Genomic DNA, 18,565 nt, shown 5'->3' with positions numbered 1-18,565 from the left:
TTCTAAATAAGCTTAATAGCCCACTGCCAGAGGAAGAAGATTCTTACATGGTGATGATGCTATTGGGATTAATGCTTTGCCTGTAACATACAGTGCTTCTTATCAGTGAGGCTGCAGTCATATCCTGCCATGATATTTTGATTAGTCCCCTGAGATTTAGGTAAAGTTCTTGAGTGGTCTTTGAATTTAGCATGCTTTTAAATTGCCTTGTGGTTTTTACTACACTTCCTTTCAGGGTAAGGAACACGATGTAATACTAATTGGACTCATCTCACTCAGTCATGTAACCAGAGAAAACAAGTCTGGGCAGCATATGAATAAAAACTCCAGACTCACCTTCCTCTGCAGAAGCCAGAAGAGCCCAGTCCAGGAAGATGCTCCCCAGCAGGACAATGCTCCTGTATGTCAGCTCCATATTGCTGTTACTACTAAATGGTAAAAAAGAACCGACTTCTGATTTGCCTTGAATTAAAAAATCAAGTGGCTGTGGCAGCTCGGCGGTGCACTCACTGACCGCAAACCAGTCCGCATTTAAAGTAGACTTCAGTTCAGAGAGCCTCACACTTGGGCTGCTAAATGCGGTTATCAGTCTATAGAGATTATAAAGCACGTCTAATTGGTCGGGTTCCGGCTCTTTAAATAAAAAGTGACTGGAAACTTCTCCGAATTGTCCAACTTTGTGTTGTGGTGAAAGTCTGGTCAGAAACAAACAAACACTGCTGCAGCTCCTCTCCCACCTCAATTCTAGGTCAGCACAAGGGGTGCATGGTTGAAACTTGTTGTGTCCTCGGCTTTAACCAGCTCTTTGTGCTCCACACGACTTCTCCCAAAATCTCCCCCTCAGCTAGATGGCCGTGCAGGCTGAATCCGCAACCACGGCACCTCACTGCATATCTGTTAGTGACAGCGACAATCCTCATTATCAGCCGATGCACACCTATTTCCACATCTTCTTGTCATGTTCGGCAAACAGTCCGCCTAAGTGTGTCTTGTTTTCCTTTTTCCCCAGTTAAAGAACCAGACTATTGCCTGCGGGAGAAAAAAAAAATCCACGAAAGGTGGTGGGGATTTTGCGCGACACGTCTAGTCTGGACTGGATTAACATGCAAAATTAGGCTGAAACTGAGGGGAAATGTCTAGTTTGTTCTCTGGATACTCAGCAGACTGCACGCACAGCGGTTATTAAAAGTTGAGCGGTAAAGCAGCTCTGAGGGATGACTACAGTAAGCTAGTGGTCACCGAGGACTTCATCGCCGCATCAAACCCGGAGTCGAATGGCACCAGCAAGCTCCGCCCCCTCAGGTCTCCTCACAGCTGAGTGAAGAGCACGCGATAAGGTATATCATTTCCGGAGAGGGCATTCAAAATAAAATCCATAATAACAAACATTTGGATAGTATTAAATATCCAAAATGAATGATTAGAGAAACAATTTAATTTTGTTTTGTTTTCTAATATTGGCCTTTTTGATTTTTTTTAGCTTATAAGCTACGTACACTAACACTAGACTATATGTTGACAGGCTTGTATAGGGCCTACCACAATTTGCAGAAATATTTTTTTATTGATCCCAGGCAGGGACAATTACACATTGTCACAGTACAAAATTAGTTTAGTCAGTATTTTGCACATTCCCTCCTCGTTGTTTTAAACACTGTAGGCTACATCTCTTTTCATTTTAAAAGAAATAGTATAATATATATATATATTTGTATTTTATATTTAGGATTCTTGACTTTTGCTGTAGGCCTATATGATTTTTCTTCTCATTTACTATGTTTATTGTGACTGCTATGCACCAAAAAAACCTAACCGAAGTCTATTAAATACGACAAAGAGCAAGTTAAATTGGAATTATATGGGCTGGCTTGACAACGTCTTTCTAAGCTCTTGTGCTTGTTCATGTAGAGTAGGGGACTTGAGTTACGCTACACAGTCATCCAGATTAAAGTATTGGTTATATATAAATTAGATTCTGTAAATATAAGTTCAATGTGACTTCATACACAAGCTCCATGGGGAAACATCTGCTTCTGAAATTAATCATAGGCTACATGTACAGTATATGTGTTTAGCACTGTGGGAAAGTCACTATAATTTGGTTTCTAATAGCATAAGCAAGGGGTCTCTATATGTAGGCTACTCTCCCGCACCTGCACCAACAGAAAACCTGGTGCAATTACACTTTACTAAGCTCAGGTTTAAACACAATAGGCAAAGAAAAGATGCTTTATTTTTACAACAGAGTCGCACGACTTCCGGTATTATTTTGACTATTTCTGAGTGTCTTGAGTCCAAAACAACAATTAAGTCCGTCCTATCTACAAGTGCTGTCATGCTGTTTCAATACACTGTCCTCGAGTCGACATGAAAGCTGCAGGTAAGTGGTGGTACAGCCATCCAGAGTTGGGTTCAGTGTACTGATATTGGCCTGACTCAAGCCCAATTAGTCGGGAAATCAGTCAGCTTGTATAGCCTACCCATCCCTAATGCAGACCAAAATCAAGTTCATCTTTACTAAAATATGTTTGATTTAACATGTAATGACTTCCCATTACGGGCAACTCTGAGCCACAGAGGGGCATCGCTGAAGGATACATGCCGCCAAGGACATGTAAGCAAGGCTGATAAACTCTGGCACTGGGGATTTCAGCACAGTAGCCTATGTGGTTTCCAGTTGAGGTCGAAGCTGTGAAATGCAGATAAACCAACTTAGTACATAACCAGACTCATGATGCAACCCTGCTGCCATATTGCCTTTGACAGATAAGTTCTTGCGATATCATGAAAAAATAAAGTTTTTGCATAATTACCATGGCTAGCACAAAAAAAGGGAGCTATCATGCATCCAGGCCACCACACTGGCCAGTTTTAAACTTGTATGTTTTATGACATCTCTCTCTTAGATGCATATTTTTCTGCAACTAACCATCGGAACACATCATATTTTAATGAGAACCATAACATTACCGATTCATTACATCAGTGTTGCAGCACAGCCTATTTTCTTATTTAATTAATGGGTGTTTTCCTCAAGGGGAACTGAATGGAATCACTTTTTGAAGAAGATCGGGGAGAGACAGCGGCATAAATAAAAGAAAATGCAAATTTTAAGTCTAAATGACAAAATGTAAATAAGACATTAGCAATTCAAGCTCACTAACAAGGCCAGACTGATGTTTAATTTTGGCAAGGCGAGGCCAGTGTTTCTTTATCTCTGGGTTAAACTTGTGTTGTTGCGTTTTTTCTGGTGTCTGTAAAGCAGAAACACTGAGTTACATTGAATTTATCCATCCGATTGACGTCAACACAGGCTAACACGCGGTGCAATGATTTATCTGAAAATTAAGAAACATGATGATGAGATCTATGTGGCACAAAAGAATAAGTCTTTTTCTTACATTGATCTTTTACTCTACATCAATACCCGTTTATCTAAGTATGTGGTGTGGAAGATGTCTTACAAATAAGAGGAGTAGGCTCAAATGATAGAAACAGCATTTCTACAATTTGTCAGTTTTGTTAATAAGATACTTGTGCTACTTTGATTTTCCTATTTGTGTGCTCAAGGGCACTGCATACATAGTATAGTATGGCCATAAACTGTAATAAGTTAAGTCAGTAAGAAAGTTTCACAATTCACCCTGACTCTATAAAAATGCCTATTACTTACTTCTGCAACAACTTTTCCTTTCAGGTCCTTTGTTAGTGTCTTATATAAGTGGATAGAAACCATAGAAACCCAAAACAGCATGCATAAGGAAGATGCTTGGGGATATTCAACACACCAAGGCTGTCACATTTACTGTATGCAGTGCATGAAATTCACTTTAATCAGGATCTCACTTCCAGCACTGGCAAGCTGCAGTGGGAGCTTCAACAGGAAATAATTGTGAAACAAACGAGACCGAGAAATGTCCTTGGGAGGTTCCATTTTTCTTCTTCACTCTGAGCCTATGATTTGGAGAACCCCTCGAGTGTAAGGCACAAGAGCTTTGGGATCAGAGTGACCAACCAATCGGAGGAAAGGCTATTTGTCAGCTGTTTGTGCACACTATGTGTCTTTTACCAGAGGATGTTTTATCAGAATGTCGTCACAGTTTCACTGATTGTCACACGTTGTTGAACGCCTGTAAGAAGGCGCAACTGCTTGGGACTTTGTGGTTTGGCTGGTGTGGGAGGGCCTCTTCCACTAGATGAATAAAATGCAGAAGGAGGGAAAGGAGCAGAAAGAGTTACTTTGTAGGAAATACTTGTACAAACTCACTGTAAACATGTGACCATAGTTGATCACATTATATTTCTTGCAGAGGGCAGTGTTGCTGTTGGTGTGTTGTCCACTGTTTTGGTCAAGTCAGCGTTTTCACTTATCCAGTCAAATATCTCATCATCTATTTAATGGACTAACAATATTTTGTACAGACATTCATGGCTCCCAGATGTTCAGTCCTACTGACTTTTCTTCCAAGGCCACCATGAGGTTGACAGTTTTGGTGGTTTTACATGAAATGTCTCATCAGAGATAATTTGCAAGTGTTAGCATGCTAACATGCTAAAATAAGATGGTCAACATGTAACTGCTTAACATCAACATGTTAGCTTTATCATCATCGTGAGCGTGGTATAGCATGCTTACAGCCTCATAGAGCTGCTAGCCTGGCTGGATACCCTAAGTTTTGTTCCCTCAAGCATACACCTATTGTGAGGGTTTTTGGATTCAGTGTTTTGCTCAAGGGCGCCTGCTGGACATGTGGACAGGATGAGCCAGGGATGTCCATTTCCGTTCTTTCCACATTGCATAAAAACAAGGCTCTTTAAACGTAGCAACACAAAGAGAAGGTAACTGAATTTCTTGTATTCTTTTAGGTCGGGACCCACAGCAACTTCGAATAGTCATAATGGCACAAGACATGCGCATGCATATTAAAATGAAAACGGTGGCATATTGCTACGTGCCATCATTGTAATTTTGGGATACGCTCTGCATGCCCTTGCTACTACAAAATGAAAGTGTGCATTTGGCTCAGGTGACATTATAAGCCTTCATGGGTTAAGCTCTGCATGCCCTTGCAGATTCAGTTTATAAAGCGAAACCAGAAGGCTGTAGTTTAAAATCAAGTCATTTTCTTGGTTGCTACCTAACTGTGCAAAACCAAAATCTGTCATTTGTCATTTTCGATTAATTTCAAGGTTGTTAAATATTAAAATTAACCACAGAAGGTAACAGTCCTTTGAAGGCAACATGCCTTGTGGAATGGGCAAAGAGTTGCTATTTCACAAAAGAAGTAAATATGCCAAAATACTTCTTACAATCCTTTCAATTTCATTCTCACATAATTTCAGTACAGAAATGTCTTTTGTGGCAGGCTGCAGTGTGGTGCTTTTGCCAGTTTATTATTATAATAAGCATTTAAGAGTCAGAAAAAGGCAGAAGCACTCATTAAGTTTAATCCAACATCAAGTCTGAGAGCTCTGGCACAAAACCACCAGTCTGTTTTATCTTGGTCTATAAACCTAAGTAGGGAGCTTTTTTTTTTAAACAGCATAAAGCAGCATCTTAACGGCAAAACCCTGCACCACACCCTGCCGCTTACCAATCTGAGGATGAATCATCTGATCTTTATGCAGTCAGTGTAATATGTGGATAAAGAACAGTGAAGCAGCTAAAGTGACACCATCCGGATGTCACATGCCCAACACAGCACAAGATCTAAACAAAAGACTTGAACTCAAGTTGTGCTACACAAACAGTTTGATGGGTGCCAGCTGGGACCTCCCGGGTGAAGGAGTGAAAAGAGGGGACGAAGAATCAGTAAGTAGAAGACACAGCTGGCTGAAATGAATAATAAAATATGGACATGGAAAGGATCTATGTTTGATCCTCTACTCGACGCTGTAGCTGTCATGTTGTAATGAAGATAACAAATGATGCTGACAACCTCCTGTGTGTAGCCAAAGTCTTTGCTAGACTGATTGAAATGTGTTGGCGAAGTCTATGACTAACAAGTCCTGTTGCAGTTTTTGAAATTCCTAGACAAAAACATGTCTGCTGTATAATCGTTCAGGATCTAAGGGGATTACCTTGACCAAATAATTAAATCTGTGCAGATGAATACAGGTACGCCCATCCGATAGCTCATGCAATGGAAAGGTACACAGACATTTTGTAATTTTAATAGATTGAAACGTATGTGGACCTATTTACTACACATGTTGTCAGAATACCTCAGCACTTAATGTGATCCCCTCGATGTCTGGGGCATGTACTGTAAGTCATGACTAAAGGTAAAGCTTCAGGGATGATTGATGCTTGAAACACCTCAGGTCCACTGATAATTTTGTGATAGCTGTGTGTTGTACTGAAATGCTTGACTGGTTTCCTGTGCAGGCGTACATGAGCAGGTTGAGGTCGCATTGAATGCTTTGAGATAATTCTCTGGCGAGTCTTCTTCCCAACACCCACAAGACACACATGTCAGCTGTTCTTTCATCCAAATCCAGCCCTGTCACTGCGGCTCTGGACCCCAGCAGCAGGCGTAAAAAAGCATTACTCCATTATCAGCCTATTGTGAAACAGGCTGCGGATACATGCTGGTGATACAATAATAGCACCCACTTGCGATGCATAATGACCATCACCTTGATCTAGCTAAGAGTTGTGAGATCGAATTGTTTGACAATTATACTGCTAATTTCACTCTGCCAGTTTCCCAATTTCATCGCGTTTGGAGTGAAATTTGATTCTAATCACTGGCTCAATTTAATTTTTCCATTTGGAGGAATTCATTTCTCGTTCCTTTTGAGTTTAAGAAGACTGTCCACCCTGGCAGCGTGCCTGCAACGGATTGTGTGTACATCTGTGACATGCATGGTTTCAAGATTTTTAAAACATGAATCACTTAGATGATTAAAGAGAGAGTTTATCCAGTGAGTCAGTTACTTCATTAGGAGGACATTTCAAGTTCTAAATTTGAAGTAAGGACATTACTTTGGCGAATTTTTCGATGATCCATCTGTCAGGCATCTGCCTTGCTTAAGGATCCAACTGTGCAGCTTGTGAGTAGACGCGTTGCATGCCCTGTATGGAGGAGACACCTGGTATTGGCTGATAGGAGGATAACAGAAACATGTGAATGGGAGTAACCCGATGGTTGTAAGGCCTTAAATACATAGCAGTTTGCAGGTTTAAATCTTGTTTATGACCCCCCAACCCTTCTCTCTGTCAAATCCTTTGTCAAATACAGCAGAGACCAGGCTGTGGTCAACCAGGTGATTGATGTTTTGAGTTTCAGGAGTGAAATACCTCAGCCTCCCTCAACCGGAACAAGTGGCTGAGAAAATGGATAAATTGATGAATATTTTACCTCATTAACTTAAAGCCCTTAACATACACATTTCCCATTTTCTCCTTTAATGGGTTTAAGGGTGGGGGAAATAATCTTATTGAAAACTGCCTGAGCTCGTTCTGGTTCTTCATGCTATATGATGTGTATACAGAGTGAAACTTTCAAACCCAGTGTTGACTCCATGCTGCTTATGTCTATACCAGATATTTTGTGCATTGTTGGTTTCTTAGGAAAATTACAGATTTACCCAAGTATTTAAAGTACATAAAGTTATGAGTTTGAACAATCTTTGATTGCAAAGCATGAGTTTGCAAAGACTGGCCCACTAGCTAGGCCCACTGATTTTTCTCAGTAGCCTTTCTTTAGAGGTCCAATTTGTAATTCTTTGTCTCTATGAATCAGTTAACATAAGACTCAGAACTCAGAAATCAGAAACATAAAGACTTTGGGTTACAAATTAATCAATCACACTTAATAATTTAGGGCTGTTTTATCCTTTGTTAATACAAAATAATGATATGAGAAAACCTTAACCATACAGCATCAGAAAACATGGTCAAATCGGACTTAGGTATGTGGGCAGTTAACAACAGGTCAAATGTTATGTCTCCTGTTTTGGTTTTGATCAATAAGTTTACATTTAAATTACAGATTGTGCCTTTCAAAATGGCACACGTGATATGCAACAAGCCAGAGGCATAGAGGGGGACATAGCATCATGACAGCCAGATACACAGTGTGAATGTCAGTGTGTTCACACACACAGACACATGCACATGTGCACAAGCGCACGCACACACACACACACACACACACACACACACACACACACACACTATAGCATAACATGCAATCAAATGAAAGGGTCCTCACTGTGTGCTTTTCTAAAGAGAAAATGGTTCCCATGATGAGAAAGGGGGAGGCGGGGGAGCGACCTGCAAATAAGAACCACAGCAAGTATGTGCAAATGGAGCTGAGAGGAGTTTGTAAAGGCAGCTGAAAATGGAGAGTGAGTGCCCTCCCCTGGTCATCCTGTTGCTTTCTTGCAGCCTCCACCTGTGGAATTGTGAGGCATTAAATCATTGACATAGACAAACAAAAGACAAGGCTGCTGAGTCCATTTTCAGAAAGCATTTTTAAATTCATTTTATTATTTTATAGCTAATTTACAACAAGCGCTTCACTGAACTGGAACATCTTATTTTGCTTGATATTGTCATTGTTAAATATATTTTTCTGCATCAGTTGACTTTGTTGTAACTTTGTAATCAGTCTTTTCTGTAAAAATTCATATATTTTATAAGGAATATCACACTATGATACGGATGGCTGAGAGAGATATTAAGAAATACATTGAACCCTCAAATAAAGAAAGTGAAAACATATTATTCCATTCATGGATGTGTTTTCATGTGTTGTTGTTTCTGTGATTCAATGTGTAAATGTAGGATGTGTGGATGTGCTGATATCTTTATGTGTGTGTATGTGTGTGTGTATGTATGTGTGTGTGTTGCCCCACCGGAGTGTGCGGATGTTGTTTCTGTGTTTGAGCAGTTAAACTGGGCTATGGCTATGATGGATTCTGTACTTGCATCAATTCAGCAGTGTGCGCGGCTACATCTAAAGCCACATAGCACTCCAACATCTCTAATATATTTACAGCATTTCTGGCCCAAGACCCAAAATCTCTCTCAGTGTGGGGGGAAAAATACAAAAATATACAGACTTGAGATGAAACCAGTGACAGTTCTAAATAAATAATAAATCATAAACAGAAATTGATACTTGTCATTCACAAGCTCCAGCTGTTCCATCTTGAGCTGAGAGAAGCAGGTGATTAGAAATAAACAATAAATATGAATGGTCACTTCCATCAATACTTCCACCTTTACTCTTATAATTCAGAACAAATTATAAGTAAATACAAACACATGCTCATAAAACTGTGGGAGTCCTTTTGCTCGCTGTCTTTTCCTTTCTGATACCTGTAGCATATAATGCCGTCAGTGCAAACTTTATAAATACTGTTTTAATCTTAGACACATGTTAAACCATCTTCATTGCATAACATCATAGCAATATTGCACTACATCTTCATGTGCTTGTCTCACTCTCTCGCTCTGGCACACACACATACACACGCCACCCATTTACGTATTATACATTATAACCACCAGTGGATGTTATAAAGGATATTCTCATATAGTATCATTTTTATTTCATACATAACACACACTTTCATGTCACCCGCACACACATACATACAAGCAGCAAACACACGTATGCTCACACACACACACACACACACGGTCATACAGACACACACAGAGCTGCACTGTACATGTGTTTCGATTCGTTTTCAACGTATACAAGAACATGTCAAATATGTCAGTTCAAAGCTCTGGTGCGAGGTCTGCTTTACATCGACTTGAACGGTCCAGTTATGTCTGTGTAGCGTTTTGCTGCATTTACAACAATAAAATGGGAACGTGAGTAAATTCAACAACCAAACCGCAATATATACCAAAGAAATCAATGGAATATTGTTTGGAGATGTTGATTTTTACAGACTTAGTCCCGTTAGAAATTGTCATAAAAAAGATATATATTTATATTCATATTTATATTTATATATATAGGCCATTTATTTGTTAAACATGACTTAGCTTTAATTTGTGTGGACACAAGAGGGAGAAAGAAGCAGAGAAAAAGTGGAAGAGAGAGAATAAAAGAAGACCTATTCCTCCCACGCAGAGGAGTTTCCACACGTGATTGTGCACATATGCGCACACACAGAGACACGTGCACATACGCACACACAAACACACACACACACACACACACACACACACGCCATGGCTTTTACTGCGGCCACTGGAAACAGTGTGTACGTCTGCGGCTGAGGGATTCTTTTGGAAGAGTGATCGGCGAGTTGGCTGTGGTACGATGAAGCTAACAGCTCTGCTGTTTGTGCCTAGAGAGATAACATTCATCCTGGATTCTGACTAGCAGGTCAGAACAGCCAGTCCCCCTGTAGAGGAGTGTGCTAGGTTACAGCTGAGGTTACAACTCTACGTGTGTGTGAGCGTGGGTGTGTGTGTGTCAGTGGATGAATGTGAGGGTGTGTGGGTGCGTGAGTGTGTGTGCATAAGAGAGCAGAGGCTAAACTATGTCAGAGCATCTACTGCGCTCAGGACTGGCCAATCATGACCATGTCTCATGACAATGTCTCTTCTTCTCTTCTTCCTTCGTTAGACATGCTAAAAAAACTCCTCCACAATAAGGAGGTGGAGAAGGAGAACACACCCTGCTTACTCGCCTTTCTTTTTGTTCCTTTTTTTCTTTTTTTAGTCAGATTTTTCCATTGTTTTTATCTCCTATCTCCATTGTCTTTGAGGATGCATGCACAAATTCAGCATATGAGCTTTTATCATAATTATTTGAACTGCCATTAAATAATGCCTCGCAATATTCAACATGGGTGATTGAGCAAATGTCTGTCTTGGTCACTGAGGGGTTACTCTGAGTTCACTCTCAGAACCAAGAGATTCACAAGAAAAAGGACTCTTTGCCGAGGAAATGACTCCTCATCAAGAGGGACTCAGCAGGATCTGGACACCACGTTCTCAGTCTTCCCCCCTTTCCTGTCCTTAAACAAGGCAGAGCTGACAGGAGGAGGAGGAGGAGAGAAAGCCAGCAGATGATATAAAAAGAGGGTCCAGTGTCTTTTTGGGCACCTCCATCTCAGACATGTGTGAAGGTGTTCAGTGGGGGCGTGAGGCTTGAGAAAGATGGGGATGGTGAGTTGGTCTTAATACTACCTCAGGGTCCGTTCCTGCTGGGTCACCCTCTTTGCTCTTTCAAGCCCTATTCAGACCTAATGTCTTGTGTCCAGATATTTCCAGACCGTGTTGAGATCCAGATGACATGGACTGCAGTTCACACCTGGCATCAGAATGCATCTGAAATCTCTCAAGTACTCACTTGTGATTGGATTTCGCTTTACACTTGCTTTTTTCTGCATCTAACCAGAGAAAACACACATCACACACTGAGTTGTCTGGCAGCACTAAATCAACCACGTTTAGGACATTTGCGTCTCCAGTTTTGGGTGCAGTCACAGCTGTATTCAGAGCTGTCCAGCTGCTGGCCAAGATGCATTTTAATGCTGAGTGTGAACAGGGCCTCAATACTCAGTCCTGCCTCATTAAAGTGGAATACTGATTAAGTCTTTTCTCTCAGTCTCTTTCAGTCTAATTACACATCACTGTGTTCACATCTGTCTCAGAGTCTCTTTTTTGGCATCGTTCTTTGCCCTGCTGTGTCACTTCCTGTGTTTGTCTCTGTCTCTGTGTTTGTCTTAGTATGCATTTGTCTCTCTGTGTCATTCTCAGTGATTGCCTAAGCACTGACTTTGCTGGAGGACAGGCAGGCAGGCGAGGCTGGCTTGGCTGTGAGGGTGAAGGGTGGTGTAGGTTGGTGGTTGTGAGGAAGGGGTGGTTGGGCGGATGCAGCATCACAGCCTCTCCCGAGTGGGGATCCAGATGTAAGGCCCTGATTGCTCCTCGATCACTGTCTTTACTTTGTGATAGACCTCTTCAAAGCTGTCCCCGTCCACGACAGCTGCAGCAGGACAGAGGATGTGTGAGGGACGGAGAGAAAAAAACGAGGAATGGAGGGGGGGGGGAAATGGCACCGACGGTGGCAAGCAAAGAGGAAATGAAGACAGCAGGGAGCAAAAAATCATTAGGGGGAAAAAAGAGAGAGAGGAAAGAAAGGATGTTTATCAGATGCGTTTCCAATTGTTTTATGATCTACATACAATGTCAATATTGTGTGGGATCACAATGTTAACAGGCACATTTCCATTGTACATGTATCTCCACAAAGCCTCAAACATATGTATTCAGCCTCACACGTATTCTTTCAGTGGTTGATAAAGTGTCACATATGACAGCTGTTTTCCCAATTTATTAGAAATTGTGGACAACACTGGATTTGTGAGGCAACATAACATTCATGTTCAGTCAGCTGCTGTGATTTGCCCTAAATGTGTCTCTTAAATGTTAAAATGCCCTGAGTCCTCCCAGGAGAAATTCATTTTCTCATTTAACTCGTTCAGCTCTGCCAGGAACATAGAAAAGTGAAGTTCAGCAATTGTGAAAGAGTCCTGTTCTACCATTGGCATTTGTTTGCAATAAACAATAAAAAAAAATTATATGAAATGCACATATTATCACCCTCCGAAGTGTGAATATGAGCACCAGCAATGAACTGAAAATATGTGTTGTTTCTAAAATCTTGCAATCATAAAATGGAGAGTATAATTACTACTCCACATTAAATAGATAATAAGCAAGTGTACAGTGGAGTGCAAACACAGGTGTATTAGCTCATGTTTACCATCTGGTGCCGACATAATCCAAGCCCAAATCCACAAGTAAATATGTGCATAGATAGTACAGGATACCAGTTTGCTACTTAGAAAGCCCAGGCTCTGTGTGTCACCTTGTGTGTGTGCTCATAAAGACACAGACTCTCTGCTCTCACCTGAGAAACACTCTAAGAAGTCTTGTTCTAGTTTGAGTGCTCGGTCCATTCCTTTCCTGGCCTGTTCCTCTGTCAGGCGAGTGTTGATCTCTCTGTTCAACATCATACACACAATCTTCATTATAACACATATTTTCATGATGTAGGATACATTCAGTGTCTGTTAACAAATATTTAAAGACGTGTTTTTGCAGTACAGACAGGACATTCTCCAGTGACTTGGGCCGGACAAAGATGGCGATGGGATGAAGCTGAGCTGCTTGTAGTCTGCGCACAGCATTGGCCGATACATCCAGGATGCAGTGCTTCCCCTGCTACTTGTGCACACATGCAGGAAAAGAAATGATAAGGATTAATAAATACAAAATGTTATTTTAGTATCCCATTCAACAACTTTTTAGTAAATTGCCAGTTAATTAGCCATGAGAGGTGGCGGCTCATTACTTAAACTTTTCTCTAATGGGGGATTGCTTTTATAAAAAATTATGAACACACAATTTAAATGAAATTTAAATAATAATAATGATATTAAATGCCTGATCTTATAATTCCAGTGCAAGTCATCAGTTAGCAATTAGTAGTTATTCAGCCAATTACTAAAATGATTGGAAATTTTAAATAAAAGTATTTTAAAGAATTTTATCATTGCAGCACTGTGCAATGATAAAACACTGTGCTGCATACCTGCTCAGCCACCTCGCGGACACTCTGGACACTGGTGCCATACAGGTGACTGTTGTACTGGCCCGCCTCGATAAACCGATGGCTCTGGATGTCCTTCTCCATCTGTTCCCGTGAGGACACAAAGTGATAGTCTCGCCCATCCACCTCATACTCCCTCTTGGGCCGTGTGGTGTCTGTCAGGCAAAGAACAAAACAATAAAAGCAGCACATACACTCACACCGCTTTGAATCTGAAAATTAAAGCAATTACTTCTCCAGGAGGAATGTATTATGCAGACATCACCCTAAAATGGCTGCAGGTGGCAGCATTGACATCTAATGAAAACCAGACAACGGTTCAGTCTCCATGACTGATGGCATAATTACTTACGTGGGACACAAGATCCAAACTTATCAGGGAACTCAGACAACAGGTCATCATTTATCCTGTCTTTCACAGGACCCAGAATGATGATGGGCCTCGCATAATGAACTAAGCATGAAGAGAAAGAGAGATGAAATGAGAGTAGGATCATTCAGAAAAGGGAAATAAAAACAAAAATCAAATTTTATATGAAAGCCTCAAATAATAGACTTCTTCTTTATGACCTTACCTTCCACTTGAGTGACTGTCTCATAGCTGTGTGAAGTTTTATCTCTCCCTGGTGACAGAACACAGAAGCATTCAGCCAAATTTCTTTTTACACTTATAAATGACATTTGGGTTTATGGTTGTGCATGTGTGTGTCTGTATTTGTGTGTACTGAACGGGGTGTATTTTCAAATGTCGCAGCTATCAGATTTTGTTACTGACAACAACAGTAAACCTGCGACTCTGTTGGAGGTGAGTCGTGCTTTGGGCTACAGTCCGGAAGAAAGTGTGAATGAAGAATGCTTATTTAGCAGCTTGGGTAATGTCCACAAATTGGTGGAGATGACAGCAACGCCAAAGAGCAGGGCAAAGGTAGGGATGGGACTGCTCTCTGGCTGCAGTTATTGGTAGTTACACATTCACAGGCGGCAATGCTACTTATGCCTTCAATTGAGCTATCAATCTTGCCATGATTACATAAAACAGGATCCCACAGAGTGTGTCTGGTTACTATTTACATACATAAACATTAACATTAAGTGTATGTAAATAAAGTAAGACATTGTGTGTGTGCATGTGTCAGCAAATCCTGTTGCTGTGCTGCTGTGTCCAGCTCCATTACTACAGCGTTAACAGTAATCGGCTAAAGTCAGTAACATGTGTAAATGATAGCTTGCAGTGTCAATACACAGTGCATGTATGCTTCATATTACCTTGAGTGCTTAAGCTGTCTCGACCATGATCCTGAAACAGAAATGAGAGCAGAGATTTTTACACACTGGTTACAACCAACCTCAATCAAAAAACTCTAATGAGTAAACTTACCCTCTCTTTGGTGTTAACACGTGACCACTCTTTTCTTTCCACCCTGTAGAAACGAGGAGGAACGACAAAAACATTACCTTTTGGATACAGAACAATCAAGCTAAACTGGTTAGCAGCTACAAAGCTTTGACATAAATTACATTTAGTTTGATATTTAACTTAATACCTCCTGTACATGTATTTTAGTCACAAATAAGCAAATCAAGGGGTTTACTAACTGTTGAAATGAAAGATCAATAATCCCTCCCACACTCACTCACAGTGCATCTGACCTGTGCTTGCTAGGGATGAAGCCGACTTCCTCAGCCTCGTTCTGGGGGCTGACCTTACGGGCCTGCCACCACTCCTCATCTCCACAGTCCAACACATGCAGCACATCCCCAAACTTGAAGCCCAGTGCCTGACTGAGGAAGCCACAGTCTGCAGTCTTGTCATAGTCAAAAAGAGCCCTGAACAATGGAAGAATTTAAATCAGTCACTTAATAAAACATTTTTAAAATTATATTTAACCACTTTAACACCAATATTATGAGCTATTCTTATCTTCATAATTACAAAGCTTTTTTCACATTGTTTGAAAAAATCACAAAGCCTACTGTAGACTATAGCGATTGCTTTTTACAGTGCTTTTTAAAGTGTTAGTTACATATCCAAATTTATTTGAAATATCCAAATATAAGAAGCCATTTTGTTAGGGTTGCCCCAAATGGAAAATTATGGATGTCCATCCAACAGATACACAACAGGCATAACCACATTTCTCTGTAAATGATCACAATGTTGTAATCAGACAGAAGGAATGTTGTGTGTCCAGATTTTACTATATAGTCTAACAATTTAGCTAACAAAAACCCTCAGGCGCATTTTAAAGCTTTTCATAAAAAATACTAAACCCGCTGTGATTTAAATAAGCTAACAAAATACGTGAGCATGTACGTTATTAGTACTATTGTAGTATTGTTTCCGACCACCAGTGGCAGCACTGGTCAGGACTCCAGTCGTTTCGCCAGGGAGGAATTCGGCGCCATCTTGGATTTATACAAGTTTTAACAGTATGGTTGATTGTTCCTGCTTTCCATTGGCAAAAGTCGTGTTTTAGTCACTTTACACACCCCTAAAACTGATGTGAAACTGTTTCTAAGAAGTCCACCTGCCCTCTAGTTGTATCCATTTACAGTCTTCATCTGTTAAAAACGTTTTGTTTAGCAAGGAATGTCTTTAATAGAGGCTTCTGTCATTCAGGACCATGACTGACGTTTTAACGTTTTGTTCGGGAAGACACCAGAGTAGGAACAGGTTCTGGTCCTTCACATAACGTTCAGCGGCACATATCTAGCCTCGCCGCCACCCGAAGCGAAGGGAAACGTTACAGTATATTAATCTGACCGCAAACAACAGACCCGTTTTCTGAAATTCTGACTGACAGAACAAAAATGAGAGGAACTCGGGCCAGAGAAGAAGCAGGGCGAACATGGCAGCATCTCCATATAGATGGCGGGATTTTCGGAGGGAAACTACGATACAGTGGCAACGGGATGGGACAACTATCCTATAAAACGATTACAATAGCATATTTCTTCACATCCTGAGGCACTATGGGAGCTGTTGAACCCACACCCACCTAGGCAAATACCATGACCCAGAACACATTTTTTCATTGTCCTGTTAGTGCTGGCTACAGAGTCACACCTGGACCAGGTGAAGACTTAATCATCAGTTTATACATTGTATCAAGTAAAGAAGTTCTAAAGGTAAGGTCCATACTCCTTTTATTCTGTGCAGTGTGATACGGTTTGGATGTTTGCTCATTGTGGCAGAGTTTTCTGTTTGAACAGGTTGCACAGATTGCCATGATTTTAATCAACATAATTTATATTATGATTTATTCTCGATGACATTCTTCACATAAACATCAGCATCTTTTATTCTGTTGTCGCTTGGTTGAATGGATGGTGTGATTACTCTTTGACAGTGGAGTGACGCTGTTCAGGGTGCTGAAACAGTGCTGAGCTGCAGCAGACATAGAGCTTATCTCACTGTATTTACACAACTTTGCCCAAGTGATTTGTGCATGGAATGATCATTGCAGCAATCTGATATTTTCAGGTTTGCTTATGGTGTAGGCCTAACTGCAGTATGGCACATGATGTTAAATGATGATGCCTTACTCTTGTATAAATGAAAGCTAATGTAACAAGTAGCCTACATACAGGGGTGAAGTGTTGAACTAGCCTACAGCCATTTGTGATAGGCTACAGGAAATATTGGCATGCAAATGACTGTAGATTTTAGTGTAAATCAATGTAAACACATTGGGCAATGGCAACTAGTTTTGCAATAAATCTAGTATGGATTTACTGCAAGCACTCTGGCTAAATCTGCTTAACATAATGTTGGCTGGTATTTGAATTTAAATGTGTTTGCAACAAGATTATCAACTTAACCTAACAAGCTTATTCTCTACAAAATTAATCAAAAGATAATCTCATTATCAAAAGTTGGAATACTTAAATTAAGTTAAGCCTATTTATTTAAATTTTGTTTAAATAGCTCAACTTGTACCATTTTTCATTCAGTCTATAGCAACATTACCTTTACTGTCTGTACCTCTGTGTGTATACTGTTTAGGCTGCCTCCCTCCCATCTCTCTCTCCCTCCCTCCCTCCCTCTCTCTCTCGCCCTCTCTCTCGCCCTCTCTCTCTCTCACCCCCTACCGATGGAGGCAGATGTCCGCCCACCCTGAACCATGGTTCTGCTTGAGGTTTCTGCCTCTTAAAAGGAAGGTTTAGCTTCCCTCTGTCGCCTAGTGCTCGCTCTTGGTGGGAATTGTCGAGTTTCTGTAAATAACATCACAGAGTATGGTCTAGGCCTGCTCTTTTATGAAAAGGGCTCTGAGATAACTGTTGTATTTGGCGCTGTATAAGTTATAAGTAAGTTATAAGTAATATAGTTTTCCAAAAGCTGTTGACCTCTGAAAGCCCTCTCTTGGAGCCACTGTTTGATCTGTGTAATGCTGTACCAGTGGTACTATTTCTACTTCATGTGAGAGACCTGATGTAGAAGCCTCTCTTTGGGTTGCTTCTTAGCGTCGTGGTCCCAGAGCCCATGCTGCTGTTCATCAGCTGTTCCCTCAAGTCATGGATCTTAGCCTCAAAACGGCTGTACTCTGAAACAGTGAAAGACAAACACATAGAGACCTTTTGGCCCACACTCAGACACATGAAACGTTTGCTTGTAAGTGATAGGGATGCACCAATCCAACCTTTTCCTCTCCCAAAACTAATTCTGATAACTTCTGATCAAATAGAATCAGAATTCCTTTATTTGTCATTTTTATGATCGTACATAAAATACAAAACCTAATCAGTGCTAGTCAAAAGACTGTCACACAGTACATTTGCTGGTGACCATATCAGTGCTGTCTTTTTTATATAAATACTGTATATATACCTCACTGCATAGAATGTAATTGATAGTACAATTCACTTTCTTTCCAATAGAAATTAAGAACTAACTAATCACTTGTTTGCCCATTTCCAGTTTTTTTTTTTACAGATATACTGCATATCTGTATATCTGGTACCTCATC

General features: G+C 40.6%; 2 protein-coding genes across 13 annotated transcripts in view; both read right to left on the bottom strand.

Annotated features, from left to right (window-relative positions):
• Positions 1-1,264, bottom strand: part of ephb4a (eph receptor B4a) — a 35,421-nt gene extending 34,157 nt beyond the window's left edge. Inside the window, exon 1 of the mRNA XM_038708241.1 lies at positions 337-1,264. Within this exon, the coding sequence (XP_038564169.1) occupies positions 337-415 (79 nt within the window). The 5' untranslated portion in view covers positions 416-1,264. The remainder of the gene's footprint in view (positions 1-336) is intronic.
• Positions 1,265-8,462: 7,198 nt separating this feature from the next.
• Positions 8,463-18,565, bottom strand: part of LOC119895724 (disks large homolog 4) — a 69,034-nt gene continuing 58,931 nt past the window's right edge. For 8 of the 12 annotated variants that reach the window (XM_038709011.1, XM_038709010.1, XM_038709004.1 and 5 more), the window contains 10 exons: positions 18,028-18,142; positions 15,237-15,425; positions 14,977-15,019; positions 14,865-14,895; positions 14,174-14,221; positions 13,951-14,052; positions 13,581-13,753; positions 13,098-13,210; positions 12,897-12,988; positions 8,463-11,969 (listed from right to left, as the gene is read on the bottom strand). In XM_038709011.1, coding sequence (XP_038564939.1) covers positions 11,863-11,969; positions 12,897-12,988; positions 13,098-13,210; positions 13,581-13,753; positions 13,951-14,052; positions 14,174-14,221; positions 14,865-14,895; positions 14,977-15,019; positions 15,237-15,425; positions 18,028-18,142 — 1,013 coding nt within the window. In that variant the 3' untranslated portion in view covers positions 8,463-11,862. The remainder of the gene's footprint in view (positions 11,970-12,896; positions 12,989-13,097; positions 13,211-13,580; positions 13,754-13,950; positions 14,053-14,173; positions 14,222-14,864; positions 14,896-14,976; positions 15,020-15,236; positions 15,426-18,027; positions 18,143-18,565) is intronic. The other 4 variants (XM_038709005.1, XM_038709007.1, XM_038709013.1 and 1 more) reach the window with 1 other exon arrangement.

The sequence above is a fragment of the Micropterus salmoides genome, unplaced genomic scaffold (genome assembly GCF_014851395.1).
Source record: "Micropterus salmoides isolate LMB-PRFRI ecotype aquatic unplaced genomic scaffold, ASM1485139v1 Ms_hic_scaffold_9, whole genome shotgun sequence".
Taxonomy (NCBI): domain Eukaryota; kingdom Metazoa; phylum Chordata; class Actinopteri; order Centrarchiformes; family Centrarchidae; genus Micropterus; species Micropterus salmoides.
The sequence above is the reverse complement of the archived record's forward strand: the minus strand, read 5'-3'. Positions and strand labels throughout refer to the sequence as shown.